The following is a 20351-nucleotide window of genomic DNA, read 5'->3' on the forward strand; positions in this document are numbered from 1 at the left end:
TTTGAGAAATCCCTGACCGGCTCCTCGTGTCCCCCTTCCTGGCCCCAACCTGGGGGTTAAGTGAGGCAGAGAGTGAGGTAGAGAGGTCTCTATTTACAGACCCCTTCGGGGCTCTCACTCGTGTTTCTGACCCCAATATTTCTAGATCCACAGGCTTTTTTTTTTTTTTTTTTTTTGGGACAGGGTCTCACTGTGCAGTTCAGGCTGGCCTTGAGCTCACTTTGTAGCCCAGGCTGGCCTCAAACTCACAACGATTCTCCTGCCTCAGCCTCCTGAGTGCTGGGATTACAGGCATGCACCACCACACCTGGCGATCCAGTCCTTTGGCTTTTGTCTCCCAGCTCTGAGTACTCCAGAGGCTTCAGGTGAAAATCTTACACAGGCACAGGTATCAAATTAATTAATTAAATAGTTTTTAAAAGACAGCTCAGAGACAGGTCAGAATCAGGGAAGCTGGCCCAGCCTTGCTGGAGCTATTTATTTACCAGAAGGGCTCAGGGTTGGAAGGTCCTTGGGCTGGCGCAGTGAGAAGTCCAGGACTCCATGTCAGTCACTGTGGGCCTCTTGCTAACCTTCCAGGCACCTGAAAGAAAGTGCTACCTGGAAAAGGCATGTCACGCTCCTCCATCCAGCCCCTTACCCCAGCCTTACCCATCCCCTTACCACCACTGGGATGGCACTGCACCAGCGGAGCCCAGGGAATGAAGCAAAGAGGAACAGGGTCAAGAACACAGGCTCCCAACACTTTCTCTCTTCTCCTTGGGATGTGACTTTTCATACCCAAGAGCCTATGCGGGGGTCCCGGGCCTGGCAGACTCAGAGAGAGGCAGGAGCATGCGACAGTAAGGGTCAAGATGGGACAGAAAGCCGGCGACACAGGGAGGCAGGGCGGGAAGGGAGCGAGGGCAGGAGCCAGCAGCAGGAGAGCAAGGGAAACGGGTGGGCCCAGCTACTCGCACGCCTTGACCCCACGCAGTTCTCTCTCGGGGTCCAGGCCTATGGCAGGAGACCCCTCGGGCAGGGGCTTTGTCCCCAGGTCTCCTGCGGGGCCAGGCGGGAGACGCTGTACTTACTCTGCAGGAATCTGCTTTACCCAGACATGATGTGCTTGACAAAGGCTAGGGGGAAAAGTAAACATCAGCCGGCCACTTGACGCAGCCCCCTCAGCTCTGCGCTCCCCCTCCACCTCTCGAGCTGCCTCCCTCTTCCCTGCTTTTCAAACTCCAACACCCTCTCTCCAGACTGTGAATCTCTCTCTTCTTTGAGGGTTGGTGGGCAGGAAGTGGGAGAGGAAAAAACCTAAATTCTGCTGTGTCCACTTTTTCTGCTGAAGCTCCACATAGACGAATGAGCTGCATTATTCCTACAAATACACACAACCCTGAGGAAAGTGCTAGCGTAGCCCTCCTTGCTCAGAGGAGACAACTGAAGCTCAGGGGCTCAGAGAAGATACGCGACAGAAGCAAGGTCACCCAGCAAGCATATCGCAGAGCTGGCTTCAAAATGCAGCCTTCTCCCGCTACAGCAGGGTGTCCCAAGAGGAAAAGAACAGCGTTCCCAGGGACTCAGCCAAGCCCGCCTGACCCTTCACCTTCCAGCCCCCCCACCCGAGCCCTGCCCGCGCTCCACCCCCGGGCGCCCTGCGGAGCAAGGCTGCCGGGTACCTTCGTAATTGATGCAGCCATTGGCATCCTCCTGCCCAGACAGCAGCTGCTCCACTTCGGCTTCAGTCATCTTCTCTCCTGGGACGGGGTTGGGGGATGACGGACTTTTTATTACAAATGGCAAATAAGGGACAGGAACAAGTACCCGCTGAGTATGCAGGTCTAAGACTTTAGATCTGGAGGAGGTTCGTGTCAAGGCTCTCCCAAAGGCTTTTGAGGGCAAGCCCAAGGGTCCTAAGGCCCTGCCTACTCCCTGAAAGCTCTCAAGCTCTAACTGAGGTAAAGGGCCATCTAACTGAGGTAAAGACAAGGACAGATGCCCCAAGCCCCCCTTCCAGGTCTCAAGAATAACCCCTGCTCTGCCAGCTGCGGCCCTCTCCCAAACCCCAGCACTGCTAAGCAAACCCAGCTGGGGAGGTTGTTCCTGCAGAGTTCCGGAGAAAGGGCCCTGGATTAGGACGCGATCGGATGGTTGCAGGGACCCTGGCTACCTCCCCCTCCAACACGTGTCACCCTCCCTCCGTCCACCCTCCCTCCCACACTGGCTTCAGTTCTGCCCCCGTGGCATACCCAGGGTGGCAAGGACATGCCGAAGTTCGGCACCCATGACGGTGCCGTTGCTCTCCTTGTCGAAGACGCGCAGCCCCTCCACGAAGTCTTCGTACGTGCCCTGCTCCTTGTTGCGGGAGATGTGCTGCAGGATGGGCAGGAATGTCTCAAAGTCCAGCATCTTGGCATTCATCTCTTCCGGCACACATGAAGGGACAAAGAAAGCAACATGAGTGGCCACTCAGGGGCACAAAGGGCCAAGCAGGAGCTTCGCCCCAGCCTAGCAGGATCCAGAGCTTATGCTGCAGCTGCTTCTAGATGGGACACACAGGCAGTGGCCCCGGAGGGCACAGAGCCGCCCGCTGGAACAAAGTAAGAGACATGGAACTTAGGAGACTTAGGCACTGGGGCCCAGTGAAAGGAGTAGAACAGAAGAAAAAGGGAACTGTCAATCCCTCCAGACCTCTGAGCTCCAGGTGGCCAGATGGGCAGAGGAGCTGAGGGTGGCCACAGCAAGACTGGAGTGGCCCAAAGGGCCCCACAGGCAGGCTTCACACTTACAATGTAGACTTTTGCATATGACAGATGGTCAGTCACAGAGGTAAACTGGTAGAAAGGACAAAATTAAATGTTGACCTGAAGGACCAGCTCAGTGGTATTTACCTAGCATGTACAAGGCCCTGGGTTTGATCCCCAGCAAAGCAATAAATAAATAAATAAACAAATAAATAAATAAAATTAAATGTTTGCATAACTCTGTATTATTTAGTACTATTACTAAACCACAGTGCCTGAAACGCTTGGAATCAATAGTTTTCATAAATTTGCCTTTTACTTGTGAATAGCACTCTTTTCCCCACACTGTAGTGTGCTGAAAGCTTTAATTAAATAGATTTTTTTAAAAATCTCAAATACCACAAATGTTGGCATGTATTTCTTTTCCAAGCACTCACGAACCCCCTAAAATGGAAGGAGCCCAGGTTATCTCCTGACTCACAGGAAGCGCTGCCTACAGGGCCTTTCCTGCCCACATCAGTCACCCTCAAACTACTGGTATCTCCAGCTAGAGGAGAAAGGAAAGAAGCCAAAACCAAGGAGGGCAGGGAGGTCAATATGAGTCCCAAGCAGCTTCTGGAGACAGTCCACCCCTGCTGGGACTCCTACCTGGGGCGACCTGGTCCCTGGAGCTATGTGCTGCGGAGCAGTTGTTAACTTTACTGCTGCAGCTGGTAGAATGCACTTATAAATGGAATATGTATACTCCCTAAACTTTCTAAATGCCCACTCACCAAAATGCATCAAGTTTCGGCACAAATGAGTGCAAAAGTCTTCATTATAGAGTTAATCTTGAAGCTGCGTTTTTTGGGGGTTTTTTTTTTGGTACCAGGAATCGAACTCAGGACCTTGCACTTGCCAGGCAGGCACTGTGCCACTGAGCTACATCCCTGGCCCCATGTGCTAATTTATATTAAACAAATAATTTAAAGGAATAATTTCCCACTTTCAGTGCTCTAACCATTATTAGAAACAAAATGGGGTTTTTTGTTTGTTTTGTTTCATTTTGTTGTTTTTGTTTTTTTTATAATTTTATTTTAAAGAAAAACAAAATTTCAAAGCAAGATGACAGGAGGGTATCAAAGGTTAATATACCGTGTATTGTTATCTTTAGTTACTCAGAGTATGAGATATTGGCATTTAATTGTCCAAACAATATTAGCACAAACCTTTCTTTTCAATGAACTAAGAGAAATTAGTAGTACAGCTATTTTAACTATCTTTTTTTTTGTTTTTTGTGTTTGATTCCGGGACCAGGAATCAAACTCAAGACCTTGTGCTTGCCAGGCAGGCGCTGTGCCGCTGAGCTAAATCTCCAGCCCCCTTAACTATCTTTTATATAGATTTTTTTCCTTTTGCTTTTCCCTTCCTGCTTTTCTCCATTCCCCCCGCCCAGTTTCTCCTTCCTTTTGAAGTTTCTTCCCATTTTACAGTGTCTATTGTACATTTTAGAGAAGCTGAAAGAGTAAATAAGATGATTTGGGTTTTTGAGACAAGGTTTTGCCCTATAATCCAGGCTGGCCTTGAACTCACGGTGATCCTCCACCTCAGCCCCACAAGTGCTGGGATTACAGGCACACACCACTGCAGCTGGCTGAAACAAAGCGGTTTTTGACACAACTCACAAGGATTACAGACACAGTACTGTGATAGACACCTCATGTAAGAGCTTCAGTTGGGAGGTGGGTGGATGGTTAGTGATCAGATTCCCACCCAGCCTTCCTGTCCATGGCCATGTCCCTGGCATCTTGGAGGAGAATGTGGATAGCAGCAGAGGGCGACATGTGACAAGAGACACTGAAGAGGTAGCCGTCCCTTCAAGCCCCACCTCATCTCCCCTGGAACTCCCAGTCTCATCCAGGGAACAAAAACAAACCCTGGCCACATTCTTCAAGGATCAACTAAGTATCAGGATTTCTAGGTAGGTTCTCAAAATGGGGCACGGGCAACCTGGGTAGGAGAGGCTTGTCTAAAGGGATAACGGGAAGAAGAGAGAATGTGGCTGAGGGGAGACAAATCCAGACCAATCCAGGCTGCACGGACGACAGCACACTAGGACTGGGTTAGCCAGGGACCCACACTGACCTTCCGGCTTGGGCTTGCCCAGGACACGCAGCACCTCGGCATTGGTGGGATTCTGGCCCAGGGCCCGCAGCACATCCCCACACTGCCCGTAGGTTATCTTCATCTCTCCAACTGGGGTCCGGTCAAACAACGAGAAGGCCTCTCTAAACTCTGCAGAGGAGAGAGGATGGTGGGCGGGGGCCGCGCGGCCTCCGCCCTGGCTGAACAGTAGGTCCATGCAGCAGTTACCATATGTCAATATTCGCCTGGGAGTAGTGGCACAGGCCTATAATCCAGAACTCTGAGGCTGAGGCAAGAGGATCCCAAACTCCAGCCCAGGCTGGGCAACTTAATGAGACCTTGTCTCAAAATTTAACATAAAAATGTTTTAAGTCTTTAAAAAGCTGAAAATGTACTCAGCGACAAGGCCCTGGCTGGGTCCAAGCCCTAGTACAGGGGGAAAGTTTTAAAGTGTCAATATATTGCCCTTCAGCCACTGTCCCAGGCTTTCCTTGAAACTCACTCCCGCTTCCTCTCCTGACAATAAAGATGTAGCCTGGTGCCTCCAAGACCTCTCCCAGGGCCAGCCTATGCGCTCTTCTGCCAGTTGTTACACAGTGTGAATGTCACCTCCCGCCTCGGTCCCCTCATTCTTCGCCGATGTAGGCAAGGCTCCTGACTACGGAAATAGCAGCTCCTGGGTTCTCACCCTGAAACACCCCGGGTCTCAGTTTCTCTGTGCACACACGGAAGTGACAGCCCTACCCCACCCCCCTCTCCTTCTCCCGTGAGTGTCAAAGGAGGTGATGGGATGCGCAGGCAAAGTGATAAGCCCTGCTCAGAAGTGAGCTCTTATCAGCACTGCCTGCTCCAAACTGAAGGAGAGCTCCCACGCCGGCCACGGCGGCACTGTGGCCTCTGTCAGACCCCGTCAGCTCTGCCACCCACCTGGATGTTAGCTCGGACAAACTGCCAAGCTCTATGGCTTCTCCGTTTCTTAGATCCAGGTGGGGATCGCTGAGTGCGGGGCCAACAGGGTGTCTCGGGAACGGACACCTGGCAGTTACGGTGAGCCCAGTTCCCAAGCCAGGCCAGCACTATGAAGACTGAACTCCTCGCAAGTAGCAGCACTGGAGTCCAAGGGACAAGGTCCAACTGAGGCACTCCTGAGTCCTTGGTTAAGAGCCTTAATTCCTTGTTAATTTGAATTCAACCGATTGATTAGTGGGGATATTTTGGACTGGGAGTGGACAAGCTACTTTATGCTACTCACAGAGAAGTGATTAAATAAGCAGATTAACAATATAAACCAATAATGTGCAGCGTACTTAGGAGAAAAGCTGCTTTTAATCCTTTCCAAGTACTTTAGAAATGCTTGTTTGCTTAGAGATCATACATGAATTATACACAAATGATTCTACATGTCAAAGCAGATTCTCCCAGCCCCTTACTTACAATACTTTACTAGGCATGGATTCAGAATATAAAAATGTCTTTCACATTATTGAATAAATGAATTCAAATTCCATATGTATTGCTTATTAGCTGCATGACCTTAGGAAAGGAAACATTTCACCTCTATAAACCTCTTCTATAGGTGATATTGAATTAGATCCAGGTGGGGACGTGATACTGAATGATATCTCATAGGTGATATTGAATGATACTCAAGCTAATGCTATAATGCATGCAAATACAGTAATGTACGTAAAACCTTAGCACAATGCCCAGAACATAGTAGTGATCGCATAATGGTGTATCATCTGACTGAATTTTATCTCAATTTTATTATTTTGTGATCTTGGGGAACTCATTTTATCTCATTAAATCTTGATGTAAAAAGGAAACACAACTACCTCACAGCCTTGTTATAAGGATTTAATTTTTTTGCTTGGAGGATTTGGGTTTTCTGATTTTTGAGACAGGGTCTTGCTATGTAGTCCAGGCTGGGCTGGAACTTGCTATGTAGCACAGGCTTGGCCCCAGCTCACGATCTCTCTGCCTCAGTCTCCCAAGTGCCGGGGTTACGGGTGTGTGCCACTTGACCCAGTTTGGACTTTAACTTTTTTAACATTTAAAAAAATTAGCATGATGTCTGCCACAAATTGCCTTCAATTCATATGTATTTATTAGCTGACTCTGAATTCAGACTTTCTAATCTCCTAATTCGTTCAGACAAAGCCAGATTTAACAAAAGCGGGACTTTCTTCAGCTACAAAGATGATAAATAAGAGACTAGAATATGAAAGAGAAAATAATAAGCAGTGATCTATAATTTGAGCACTCACCATGGCCCTGAACTGGTAATTTTACCTCATTAATCTTTACAAATACTTCAGACTATAGGTATTGCTACCCTCATTTATAAGGCAATGCAGATGTGACTGCTAACCGACTCAGAAAAACCAAGGAAGTAGCGGGAGGAAACGGGAGGAGAAAGAAGCCAGCTTTCCGTGCCAGCTAGTGCTCCAGCTGGCTACCTGGGAACTTGCCAGAAAGCCCTGTGTGCATATAGAAGCCAAACACCAAAGTTTAGTATTATTTCTAGGAAAAAACAAAGCCAGCAGTGTTAGAGACTGAACATGGGTCCAGAAGAACCCTTTACTCAATAATCTGTAAGAGCTTGGCCAGCTGCCTCAGAGAACAATGAGTCCGTCCCAGCAAGATAAAGAAACCTGAGGAAGGGCCAGAGAAGGAAGTCGGAGGTGAGAAGCTGGCTCCGAAATCAGATACGGCAGGTCTCGCTCCTCATCCCGGCACTCAGGAGGCGGAGAGGGCGGGAGCATGAGCTTGAGGTTAGCCTGGGACACTTAGTGAGACTCTTTCTCCAAATAAAATTGAAGAGGAGGAAGGAGGAGGAGGAGGAAGAGGAGGAAGGTGAAGTTATATCCCACGAGGACAAAAAAGCGTAAAAGAAACTGAGGCCACGTCATCTAAAGAATATGAAACTAAGGAGGGGTTTGAAACCTGTCTCCAAACAAACGGGAAGTACACTTCCGTTTGATGGAAGGTGGAACATGCTAACCGGCCACCAAATTTCTGAACTGAAGAGAACTAAAACTTGTCACTTTGCGGGTAAAAAAATTAAGCTTTAAAGACATAATTTTCTCAAAGCCTTATGGTCGATAGTGGCAGAATATGAGGTAACATAACAATCTCCTGATTCCCAAAGAATTTTTCTCCGAGGTAACACTAGTAAAAAGTCAGCAGCAGCTTTATCAAGAACAAATACGGTGGCAACAGGGGTAAAATCAAAGAAGAAGCAATTCTGATCCCACGCAAGGGAAAACATCTTCAAAATTAGGAGATTCACCCGCCCCATCCCTAAAAGCTTTCAGGCAAAGCAAAGCTCCACCAGCTGTCCCACTTGGCTGTAACCACCATTCCCGTTTGGAAAATGAAATCTTTTCTATCATTAGTTGGTTTTCCGGTCTTTGCTGTGTTGTGTAGTTTGTATATCTGCAAAAGAATACTGAATTAAAATACACTAAAATTAACTTTAACAACTTCACAGCACCTCCAAAGCTATTGACTGAAAGTGACTCTCCACAGGTTATTACAACAACAGTAGATCCAATTCACTAGTTTCAAAATCCAGGTGCCAGATCTCATACTCTATTCCTGGATAAAGTGGTGTCACTTCTTTGGAGGACAATTCGGTAATAGCTGTTGCAACTAAACGCACACAGCCTTTCACCCACTGCTGGGAGGCTTGCTTAGGGAAACACATTGCATTTCCCAACTAGGAGGAATCAGAAGATCTACAATGTAGTCCTGGATATGTGAGTATATCCATGTGTAAAACTCTGCACCACTGTTTAAAAGAATAAAGTAGAACGGTTTGTGGTAATTATGAAAAGACACCCAAACCGATTATTAAATAGTATTTTATATATTATTAAATCCAAATGTTCACAGTTAATAAAAGGTACACGATGGTATATATCACATGGCTCCATATGTATGTACATTTTATACATTCACATGTAGTTCTGTATCACTATATATTTTTCTCAAAGGCTACATAGAGACTTAACAGTGATTGTCTTTGAGAGAGGGGTCAGTATGAGAAAACTACTTTTATTATTTATTTTTAATATACTTTTGTTATTTTTTGTTGCATCATGTGTTTATATTAATTTACTTTTAAGACAGGGTGTGTGCTTAAAGTGAAGGCATTGAATCAGGTGGTGCTTCAAAGTGTCTTCCAACTCCTATGATTTTTCTATCCTGGAGACACTTAGTGGGGGAAACGGAAAGATAAGTTCCAACGACAACACATAACTATCATAAAGTAAAGCATTTTATTCTTGAAATACCGGACTCCTACAGAAGCACGGCTAAGGGTTACTTGGGTTGTGAGAGTGGGAGATTTCAAGACTTCTCTTGAGGTTACATTTAATAACATTCTATATAAGATTGAGAAGACATAACTCATCCCATCAAAGATAGAGAAGGCTCTTCAGCGGCCCTCTGCCGTGCCACCCTGGTTGGAGCCAGTCAACTATGAACTAAAACTTCCACAAACTGTGAGCCAAATAAACCTTCCCTCCTTAAAAAAAAAAAAAAAAAAAAGAGAGAGAAAGAGAGAGAGAGAAGGGTCATTGGTGGAGGTCACAGGTGGACTAGGCCACCGACAGATACCCATAGGCCCTGCCACCATCAGTGTGTGAGCATCTTGGCAAACTTCGTGATGAGGCAAGGGGAAGCTGGTAACCCAAGGAGGGCTTTCTAATAATGGGAACAGACACGAGAACTCCCAAATGTCTCGGGTAGACGTCACTGGTAAAGGAAAAAAGGCAGTAACATTTGTTCAGAATCTACAAAGTTCCAAGAAGTCGAGCAACGCAGTCAAGAACACAGATCTGGAATCAGATGCCTAAATTGGAATACACTCTAGCGCCTTAGTCTTATCACCTGGTAAGTGGGGGTAGGAACGTTACTCTTTCATACAAGAATTATAATGAGTTAATCCACATAAAGTACTCAGGACTGGGCCTTGCACATGGTAAGTGCTCACTATAGATTTGTGCTGATTACAATGATTACTATCACCACAACGACAAGAAGAACGCCTTCTCTTCCTCCTTTTCTCCTTGTCCAGGAAAGTGCACCCGAGAGGAGAATGCGGAATTGTGCATGCTCACCTTCAATCTGGTCGGCGGAGAAGTCTATCTGCAGGGAGGGAAAAAGAGAGGTGAAGACTGGGACCCTGGAGGCTTCCAGACAGAGGCCCAGGCACTTCCGGTGGGCCGCGGACGCTGAGGAAGCAGTCTGAGTGTAAAACCCCACTATACACTCTAAATAAAGCAGCCTCCGACGCTCCCTCAGTACCAGGACAGGAGAAGAGCAAGAACTAACCTGGATAACTCTAGAATTTACCACGACTCCCTATTGTCATTCCTCCTGGCCCAAGGTAACTTCTCCATGCCGTGGCCATCAGCTCACTCCCCTTCCCCCTTCAGCGGCTCCCTGATCTCAGTTCTCCCACACGCTGCATCTCTTCCTGCTCTGGGCGCCCACCTCTCCCCACCCCGGGACCCCTTTCCACTTGACGCTCACTGCAAATCTACCTGCTTTTGTTATTGCTCGCTGAAATGCCTGACACATTGTAGGCATTCAAAAATACCTGTTGAAAGAAGGGATGGATGTTGGATTTCATCCTGCGTAATAGTTCCTGCTGAGTACACGAGAGGAAAATGGGAGCCTCTGGACGTGAACGGCAGTGGCCAAGCGTGAGGCGTCGTTTCAGTCAGGACCTGTCATGTTCCCTCACTGTCTCACCCGCCCCACCCCAGCCCAGCCCGTCTCCTCGTCTTCCCGGGGTGGTGGGTAACACCTCCAGAGCACCTTCTTCCCATGCTGCACGGCTACCCCTAATTCTGCCTCTCCCGCTGTGCCCGCCCTTCTCACCTCCCGGAACTGAGTTCCGTGATGAGGGCTCCTGGAGGTGGCTGGCATGAGCTCCAAAAAGGCTCGGGAATGAAACTATCTATGGCCAGGACTGGCGTTTGCCAAATGCGGGAACTGGGGTAGCGGCAAGGAAGTTAAAAGTGGGGTAAAAGATGCTCTGCGTTAACTCCGGGGCAGCGGTGCGGTGTGCCTTACTTTGCAGTGCATCGTGCCCAGGAGTAAACAAGCTAGTGCAAAAGCATAAACTCTGACTGTACGATTGCAGCCACACACACTGGGCTAGGGTTTACTTCTGATCCGCTGCGCAAAGAATTTCATAAGCACAGGAACTGAGGAATATAATAATGGGGAAAGTGGCCCACATGAAAGATGCTGATTTTTTTTCCTACTTTAAGGCAACTTCAGTGACCCCCAGATTTGAAGATGCAGATATAGTAAAGAAAACCGCAACCAAGGATGGGAAATTGGAAGACACGGTGGATGGAGGGACATGATGGGAGAACACCCACTTAAGGCCGTCGGGCAGCTGTTTCCTACACGCCAGGGATCAGGCAGGGATCAGGTGCTTTTATCAGAACAAATCAGGGATCAGGCAGGGATCAGGTGCTTTTATCAGAACAAATCAGGAACAAAGGCAAGGAAGGGTCCCGGGGGCAGATGGCCAGCTTCTCTTGCCAGGCTTAGCTCACAGAGGGAGCAACATATGACACAAAAACCTCAGTTATCTTCAAGGTCTTAATACTCACCTCAGCTTCCCCAGAGGGAGCCACAGAAACGAGCAATTGCCTCCACTCCTTGGCCAAGTCTATTGTGTTTAACTCTTGCCCCTTGTGAGGACTGCTATGGCTCAATCACAAGATCTTAGACACAGTCATTGTAGGATATCCCTGCTATGGTGGCTGGGAATCCTGAAAGGTTCACGCATTTAGAGCCCTAGGCTTTCGGTTCCCTCTATTTGTCATGGAAACTGGTCCTGCCTTCTCATTTTTACCGAATTCCTCACCAGCCCCAGCCCTGCTCAAAGGCTGAGATCCCAAGGGGCCCGCCACTCCCAGCCTGCTATTAATAACTTTTCCTACCAGTTGCCAGTTGACCTGTCCCATTCTGGTGCCAAGGCTTAAAACTGCTCCTCTCCAGAGACTTCCGACCCCGCCCCTCACAGCCCACCCCCTCACACTTCATTCCTTCAGCAGCTGGGCCAGAGAGCTGGGAGGCCTAAAATAGCTGACTCAGCCAGCAGGTTCCTCAGTATATCGTCTTCTTCAAGCCAGGATTCGTAGAAGGCAGATAGTGTTCTACCTGTTCACTGACATGCTTGGCACATAGTAGGCACTCAAAAAATATCTGTTGACTGAAGGAATGGTTTTGGATTCAGTGTGAGGGAACAGGGTGGGGCAGGGAGGTAACAACCTACGGGGGCCGGGGGCAGCAGGCCCAGCTCCCTCGTCCAGGCGTGGGCCAGTCTGCCGCAAGCCAGAGAGGAGGCCAGACTGAGGCCACAAAAGGAGGGGCCCATCTGGGCAGGGATAGAAGGAGAGAGGGACTCAGGCTCCTGTACCTTATCCACAGCCCCCTTCCCACTCCACACCCGCCAAAAGAACGTTTGTGAGTGAAGCCTTTCCCAGATCCCGGCACAGAAGGGCTCCCCCACCCGCACTACTTACATTCCAGGTTACACTAGCAGCTATCACTGCGTGTCTGTTCTCCATAAAGATGTCCTACCACCTCCTGGGGAAAGGTCAGTCTCCCTTACTTCACTATGGTGGCCCCTATGTTGCCTTTTAAGAGGCTAAACAGTTGGCCAGTCACACTTCCTACCGTACCCGACTCTGGACAAATCTGAGGTGACGAGGCTGGGCCTCCTTAAATAGAACAACACCCTGTTCCTCAGGGAAGAGGCCTGTGACGCAAGATGCCCGTTTCCACTGGCCTGTGGGGCTGTGACGGGGGCATGGGCACACAGGACTCACACTCCGGGTAGATCTCTAAGCTCCGGGGCAAACAGGATCCTGAGTGTCATCCCCACCCCACCCCGCTGGCTCAGCCTCGCTTACCTTCACACTCTTGGGGTCAAAGGCTGGCTCCTTGGGAGGTTCAGGAGCTGACGCTGGAGCAGGGGCTGGGGCAGCAGCTGGGGCTGGCTTGGCCATGTCCCTCTTAGGTTCAGGCTTCTTGGGAGGCATCTTGTCTCACTGGGAACTTCAGAGAAGAACCAAGATACGCCGACGCAAGCAGCTCCTGAGAGATGAGATAGGAGAGTGGGCCAACTCCTTCCCTTTTATCTGGGCAGGAGCCCCCCGCAGAGGGGCTGGGTAAGAGCAACAGCAACTGCTGCTGACTATAAAAGGAAGAAACCCCAGCAGGGTACAGCTGACAACTGTGCATTGTCACCAGGTTTGGAGCTACCAGCCCCCTCCTACATGTACACCTCGCTCCCCTCGGCCTCCACCTCTGGGGCAGGCTGCCAATTGGTGGACACCCAGGAGGGCCGGGAAAACAACATCGCAAAAATGCCACCGCAGCCAGAGAGATGAGCTGACATGGGCAGTTGATAACCCTCACACAAAGCCCAGGGGAAGCGGAGGCTTTTTTTAGCCCCTCCTGAGCAGAGGCAGCCCACTACACATTCCTTTTAAGCCAAGATCCTTTAAGCTGAGAGCCACTCGGGCCCTCAGCTCTGCCCTAAGGCTCAACTCTCCCAGCTTGGAGCCCAGCCAGCAGCTGGTCCAGTCAACCCCGCCATCCCACGCCCTCCCGATCGGCAGGGCAAAAGCCTCCATTTTTTGGAGCAGGCATCCCAGGAACTTCAGAGATCTCAAATCCCTACCACTCCCTACCCTCAATCAACCATTCACAAGCACACATTACTCAACACGGGCCCAAGGGGGTCTGAGGGAGAAAAAAATGCTACAACAGAAATCAGGAGACTGGAGGTCAGAAAACTTGGAATCTCATTTTTACTTTACTTCTAAGTCACTCTGTGCTCCCTGAATACACACTGTGTGTGTGTGTGTGTGTGTGTGTGTGTGTGTTTTTACTGCATACTATGTGCCAGGGACTCTTACTTTCTTCACCAAAATTCTATAAGGTAGATACTATTATTATTCCCATTTTACACATGAGAAAACTGAGCCTAAAAAGTAGCTGAGTAACTCGGCCAAGGTCATTCAAATAACTAGCTCTGAGTCTGGACTAGAATCCACGTGTGTTTGATTCTAAAGTGTGTATTTGAGTAATTTATATCATAGTCCCATCTATGGAGGGAGGAAAGATAATATATGTTTGTGCGTTCATCAGAAAGGTCAGGGTAGAACAGGGCATGGTAGTGCATGCACATGTTCTGAGAGACTGAAGCAGGAAGACAGCCTGGGCAACTCGGCAAGTTAGTGAGGCCCTCTTCCAAAATTTAAAACACACAAACAGCTGGGTATGTAGCTCAGTGTGAAGGTCCTGGCTTGGATCCCCAGTCCCACAGAAACAAGAAAAGAGGGCCAGGTGTGGTGACACATGCCTGTAATCCCAGCACTCAGCAGGCTGAGGCAGGAGGATTGCCACAACTTGAAGCCCAGTCTGGGCTACATAGTGAGTTTAAGGCCATCCTGAACTACACATGGAGACACTATCACAAAAAAAAACAAGAAGAAGAAGAAGAAGAAGAAGAGGAGGAGGAGGAGGAGGAGGAGGAGGAAAAGGAGGAGGAGGAGGAAGAAGAGGAGGAAGAGGAAGAGGAGGAAGAGGAGGGGGAAGAGGAAGAAGAGGAAGAGGAGGAGGAGGAGGAGGAAGGAGCAGGTAAAGAAGAAGAAGGAGAAGGGGAAGAGGAGGAGGAGGAGGAAGAAGAAGAGGAGGAAGAGGAAGAGGAGGAGGAGGAAGGAGCAGGTGAAGGAGAAGAAGAAGAAGGAGGAGAAAGAGAAAAATGAAAGCTTAAAATGGATACACAATCAACTGTTAACAGGAGAAGCCCCTGGGGACCAAGTGGGTAAGGGTAGGACACTGACAATTTGTAGTTTTGTACTTTCTCACTTCCCATATTAATGGAAATTTTTATGACATTGTATGTGCTATTTTTATTTAAAAAAAGAAAAGAAAAGAAAAAACACTTTGAAAGGCATTAAAGTATTCATAAAAACACCAAAAAGCTTCTCTACCACACAGAACTGCTTTGAACTAATCTCTAGATGCCGTAGAGTTCAGAGGAAAAAGAAGAATATAGCTGAAAGAAGCAGAAAAGTCCCTTTTCTTTCTAGGTCCAGTTTTCTCACCTATGAAACAGGATTGCTACCCTACAGAATGCCTGGTACCTCTTAGCTACTGAGCCTACAATTCCAGGTGCCCTGCAGCCCACACGTGCCCCTCCCAAACCACAGCTTTGCTGCTCCAGGCGCTGCTGCCAGAGCGGAAGGGCCCTTAGAGATCTTCGTGTCTTCCAGGTTCCCAGGGCGGGATCTGCGGCCCAGCGGGGGTCGCTGCCGTGCGCTGAGGAGGACTGCTCCGCCTGGCTCTCCCATGCCGCAGGGCCCTCCGTAGCCTGTGCACACACTCACTGCTCCTCCTTTGAGAAACAGCCTGGGAAGGGCTCCAGGAGCTCTTCAGAGGGACGCGCGAGGGGAACGTGGGCCTGGGCCTGAGCTGGGACAGCAGCTTCTTCGCTGTTTTCACTTCCCCGCTTCCTGTCTCTTCCTCTCTTTCTTCCTATGGGTGTCACCAAAACTGATCCCTTGCTAACCATGCCCTCCACCTCTGCCTTTACTCCTTCTGTATTCTCGATGAGGTCCTCCCCTCCCCTGCTTTCTTTCCACAGAGGAACCTGTCGGGAGCACAGGCTGGTGATGACCGGGAAGAAGAGAAAGAGGAAGCACAGCCCTCCTTCGACCTTTGCCTCCCCACCTTCCCAGACCAAGTGTCCTCAGCGTTTGTGCGAAGATACACTAAACAGGACTTCTGTGGAAAGCTGCAGGCTGGAGCCTGCGAGACCCGGACGCTAGTTCTGACTTCACTTCCGTGCCTTGGCTTGATTATCTCCACAAGGAAAGACAATCAGGAGCTTTCAGGGGATATTCCACAGAATCCACCCTGAAACAGCCGGCTGCAAGGGGTGTAGGTAGAGAGGCCAGGCCTTGGAGTTCCACCTTCACCTCTTCAAGCCCCACCTTTCCTGTGTATCGCGGGGCTTCCAGGATCATTTTTGAAGAAATAGTTCCACGGTTTAAATTTTTTTCATTAAATAATAAAACACTGTTACAGGTTCTCTTCCAGTTTTAAAAAAGTCATCCTGGTTATTCTGGAAAGACCTGCTCCTCCAGAGACAAGAAAGCTGGAAGGTTGTTTTCAGTTTTTGGTTCTTTGTTATTTGCTGTTTGTTGTTCTTGTTCTCGTTGGCGGCGGCAGCGCTAAAACCGAGGGCCGCACACGCTGGCTAGGAAGCGCTCCGCCCGTGAGCTTCATCTCCAGCCCTAGGAGACCATCCTTGGCTTTCCCATTTAAAAAAAAAAATGTGAAGGACAAGCAAAACATCCAGTTTGTGTGAAATCAGAACTACGACGTGAGAAAGCCCAGGGGGCTCCATGACTGCCCGAAAACGCAGTGTGGGCTCCGGAGGCAGACAATGACGGTTCTGCGGCCACTTCTTAATCTTAGACTGCGTGCTTCCTGACCTTGACTCGTAAACATCTCCTTCTCCAGTTGTGAATTTTGTAAGCAATAAACAAAGCGCCGAAAACCACTCCCCAGGGTAAAAATACACTGGATGTTCACTCCCCTGTGTTTTCCCGGGCATGCAAGCAGAGACGCACTCAGGACTCTCAGGTTCTCCTGAAGGCACGCTTCTTCGTAAGAGAGGGACTAGGTAGGAAGGCGACAAGGACTGAAAGCATTGTGAGGGGCGGGTTCAGGAAGGAGGAAGAAAGAGGTGCAAAGGGATGGAAGCGGGCAAGGCGGCAGCCGAGACCCAGGGTGAGAAATACCTGTGGCTCAGGAAGCACGTGGCAGGTCCCCAAGGCTGGCGACCTGCCTGTCGGCAACCACGGAGCAGGAGGCCGCCTGCCTGCGAGCTCACCCCGGACCCAAGTGGGCGGAGACACTCTTCAAATCGGTTTCTCGTTCTCTCTCGACCCCAGGAAGAAGTGGCTGTGTTGTATTTTAGGAGAAGCTAGAGGAAAGCTGTGTTTTCAAGGGAAGAGCCACGCGTGGACACCAGATAGGAGACACTGGCCTTGTTTTTACTGAAACTCAAGATGCTCACAATTCACGAAAGCCCAGGACTGTACCTGGAGCCTGAGGTTCCACCTTCTTATGCTCTCGTTCTGCTTCCTGCTCACCCCCTCTGACCTTCAGATCTGTCCTTCTAAGTTATCTTTCACGGGGCCTACAACAGGGACTGAGCCTCAAGGGCAAGCTGGCCAATCCGAGCAAAGGAAAGCAGGCCACGCAGAAGTGTGGGAAGATGAGCACAGAAGTGGGTACTGGCAGCCCGACAGCGGCCTCTGGGAAGAATCTCGTGGTTCCTGATCCGGAGTCGCTCTGGCCACCCAAATGTTCCCCCTGGAAGGACTTCAAATAAGTGGACTGAAAATGCAGGATAGAATTTCCCACCAGCCAGTGAATATCAGATGTCAGACAAACTCACAGAAGAGCAATTACATTAGTCCGCATTCGGGCTGGGCTCACAAACGATGATTCCTCCCATCCCTCCATCACTAACCACACAGAGCCCGTCCTGCCCTGAGAGGAGCCCATTAGAGTCTCCTGTCTGGTATCAGATGCTGCTGACAGCAGGCCTGGCAGTTAATGCTTTGCCCTTGTCACCCTACCCGCCTGTCTTCTTGTCAATGTCTCATAAGCTTGGATGTCACAAGGCAAAGCCTTGGCTGGCGCTACATTAATCCATCCCCATGGAAGACCAGCAGCAGAGGTTAAGAGGGCCCACTCAGGCGCCAGACTGCCTGAGTTAAAGTCCTGACTCAGTTCCATGGGCAAGCTAGTTAAGTTATTTGTACCTCAGTCTCCTCATCTGTAAAACGGGGCTATAAATATAATTTCATAGGAAGATTAAAGTATCATGCTTAGAACAGGCTCTAGCACAGAGCAAGTGCTCAAAATCCTCACGCTTGAATCCTGATTTAAGTGTGACTGCCAATCACTCTCCCAACAAAAATTGAAAATTTACAAAGGAAAATACTAAGAAATTGGGAAATTTGTGAGAAACTCTTGCCCTTTGAACATGCACATGCGCATGTGCGTGTGTGTGTGTGTGTGTGTGTGTGTGTGTGTGTGTGTGTGTGATAGAAGGGAGGCTTTGATTCAGAACAGATGTGGCTAGGTACAGCTTTGCTATGATTAAAAAAAAGAAAAGGAATTCTTGGAGTTCTGATCCCTACTTTCTTCTACTATTGCCTTGGAACAAACAGAGCCACCTCCTCACCTTCCATGACTCAAACCTGTGGTCCAGGGTTAGTAAGGAGATGACATCAGGGCCCTGACAATGTACCACGCTTGTGAGAAGCTGATGGAAACCAGGGGGAAGCGAGCTAAAAAGCGAGCTAAATCTGGGTAGATGTTTACCCCTCAGCCCTCTACACTCCCAGGTTAGGTGAGTTACAGTCCCAGAGGTGCCTTCTCCTAAGGCTGCCTCTCCCTGGGGAAATCTGGGAATTTCAGTGCCTCGGGGTCCCAGTTTTCGGGTTCCCAGTTTTCGGGGTCCCAGTTTTCGGGTTCAATAACACCCACGTGCAGCCCCTGAGCACAATAGTAGCAGTCAGCACTGCTGGACAGAGCAAACTATGTGTCCAAGGGCAAAATAACACTGTAGATCATGAACACAACTAATTCAAAAGATATAACTTACTTGATTATAGGTTATACCTTAAGCAGCTATAGCAGATACACCAAGATTTAAAAGTAGCCTAGGAAACATGCTAAAAGAGACAAAGGAAAATATTAAGAGAACATAACCAAACAGGCACACAGCAGTGTCCCAGCTACTTGGGAGGCTAAAGCAAGTGGATCACAAGTTTGAGGCTAGCCTGGGCAACTTGTCAAGACCCTCTCTCAAAATAAAAATAAAAAGGGCCAGGGCTATAGCTCAGTGGTAGAGCACTTGGCTAGTGTATATACGGCCCTGGGTTTTATTGTCAGCACTGAAGAAAGAGGTGGGGTGAGTGAGGGAAGGAGGGAAGGAGGGGGAAGGAAGAAGGAAAAAGGAGAAAGGAGAAGAGGTAAAGAGAGAAGAGAGAAGAGCAGAGAAGGGAAGGGAAGGGAAGGGAAGGGAAGGGAAGGGAAGGCAAGGGAAGGGGAGGGGAGGGAGGGGAGGGGACAAGGAAGGAACAGCTATGAAAAGTGTAATAGCTAAAATAAGGAAGGAAAAAACCTTAATTAAAAGAAAAGAAGGAATCTATTAAGGATGAACAAAACCTACTCACTACACTAAAATAGAGCACATAACAGACATGAAAAATATAAGAACAGACATAGCTGGAAAGCAAATTAGGACACTGAAAAACAAAAAAGAGACTGTCTTCCAGAAGGAGAAAAAGAAAGGCAAAGAAATTTAAAAAAAAATAGAAAAGCAAAGAGATATAGAGGATAGGAGTAGAAATGCTTTATGGGTTAAAGGGAAGTCAGGCTAACTGTATATTTGAAGGGAAGTTCATACAAGTGCATAAGGGACATGCATAAGGATGTTCAGTGCACCATGCTTCGTGGTGGCAGGAGGTGGAAGTAACGTGGCTCTCCGACACAGGGCGAAGACGTGAGCATGCAGTGTGGAGCGGGCAGGTATCGAAATAAAGGTACAGATTTCCACATGGGAGAGACACAATTATGAATAACAAACAACTGAGACGTAAACTACAGCAATATTTTTCTTCTATTTCTTCGTTTCTGTGGTACTGTACTGAACCCAAGGCCCTTGCACCCCACCATTTTTGTGTTTGTTTGCTTTGCTTTGCTTTGCTTTGCTTTGTTATTTTTTGAGACAGGGTCTTGCTACATTGCCCAGGCTGGCTACAGACTTGTGATCCCGCTGCCTCAGTTCACTAAGGAGCTGAGATTACAGGCATGCATCACCATACCCGCAATAATATTTCTATAAATTAAAAAAAATATATATATATTCCCACCACATTTAAACAAGGGGAGGGGACAGGACAAGGAAGGACCAGCTATGAAAAGTGTAATAGCTAACATAAGGAAGGAAAAAAAACTTAATTAAAATTAAAATTGCAGCTCCAAGAAAAGATTTGCAATTTAGACAGATACATGAATTTATGCTGAAATTGGGACTTTTCATAGATCTTCTTTCATATCCATATGTATTTTTCTAACATAAACATGCATAAGATTAATTATAATCAATAGCATTATGTAAATGAAATGCAAAAATTACAACAGAAGTGTAAAGACTTTTGTTGATATTAATAAATTTAAAGGTGCTCCATTATACAACACCCCTCTGAATTTCATGTTTATAACTCTGAATTGACACAAGAGTCAGTGAATTTACTTGGACAAGTACAGCTTTGAAACTGGTGTGCTTTTGCTTCAAAGTGATGTCAATCCTGAAATGAAGTTTGTTAATTTATATATATATATATATATATATATATATATATA

At 48.2% G+C, this 20351-nt stretch overlaps 1 protein-coding gene across 1 annotated transcript in view; it reads right to left on the minus strand.

The window, feature by feature from the left end:
* Positions 1–441: 441 nt before the first annotated feature.
* Positions 442–20351, minus strand: part of Myl4 (myosin, light chain 4, alkali; atrial, embryonic) — a 49720-nt gene continuing 29810 nt past the window's right edge. Inside the window, exons 2-8 of the mRNA XM_005402254.2 lie at positions 12800–12983; positions 9980–10007; positions 4854–5003; positions 2235–2408; positions 1665–1742; positions 1074–1118; positions 442–583 (exon numbers count right to left, since the gene is read on the minus strand). Coding sequence (XP_005402311.1) covers positions 1090–1118; positions 1665–1742; positions 2235–2408; positions 4854–5003; positions 9980–10007; positions 12800–12928 — 588 coding nt within the window. The 5' untranslated portion in view covers positions 12929–12983 and the 3' untranslated portion in view covers positions 442–583; positions 1074–1089. The remainder of the gene's footprint in view (positions 584–1073; positions 1119–1664; positions 1743–2234; positions 2409–4853; positions 5004–9979; positions 10008–12799; positions 12984–20351) is intronic.

This window comes from Chinchilla lanigera, unplaced genomic scaffold, assembly GCF_000276665.1.
Source record: "Chinchilla lanigera isolate Chin_1 unplaced genomic scaffold, ChiLan1.0 scaffold00077, whole genome shotgun sequence".
Taxonomy (NCBI): domain Eukaryota; kingdom Metazoa; phylum Chordata; class Mammalia; order Rodentia; family Chinchillidae; genus Chinchilla; species Chinchilla lanigera.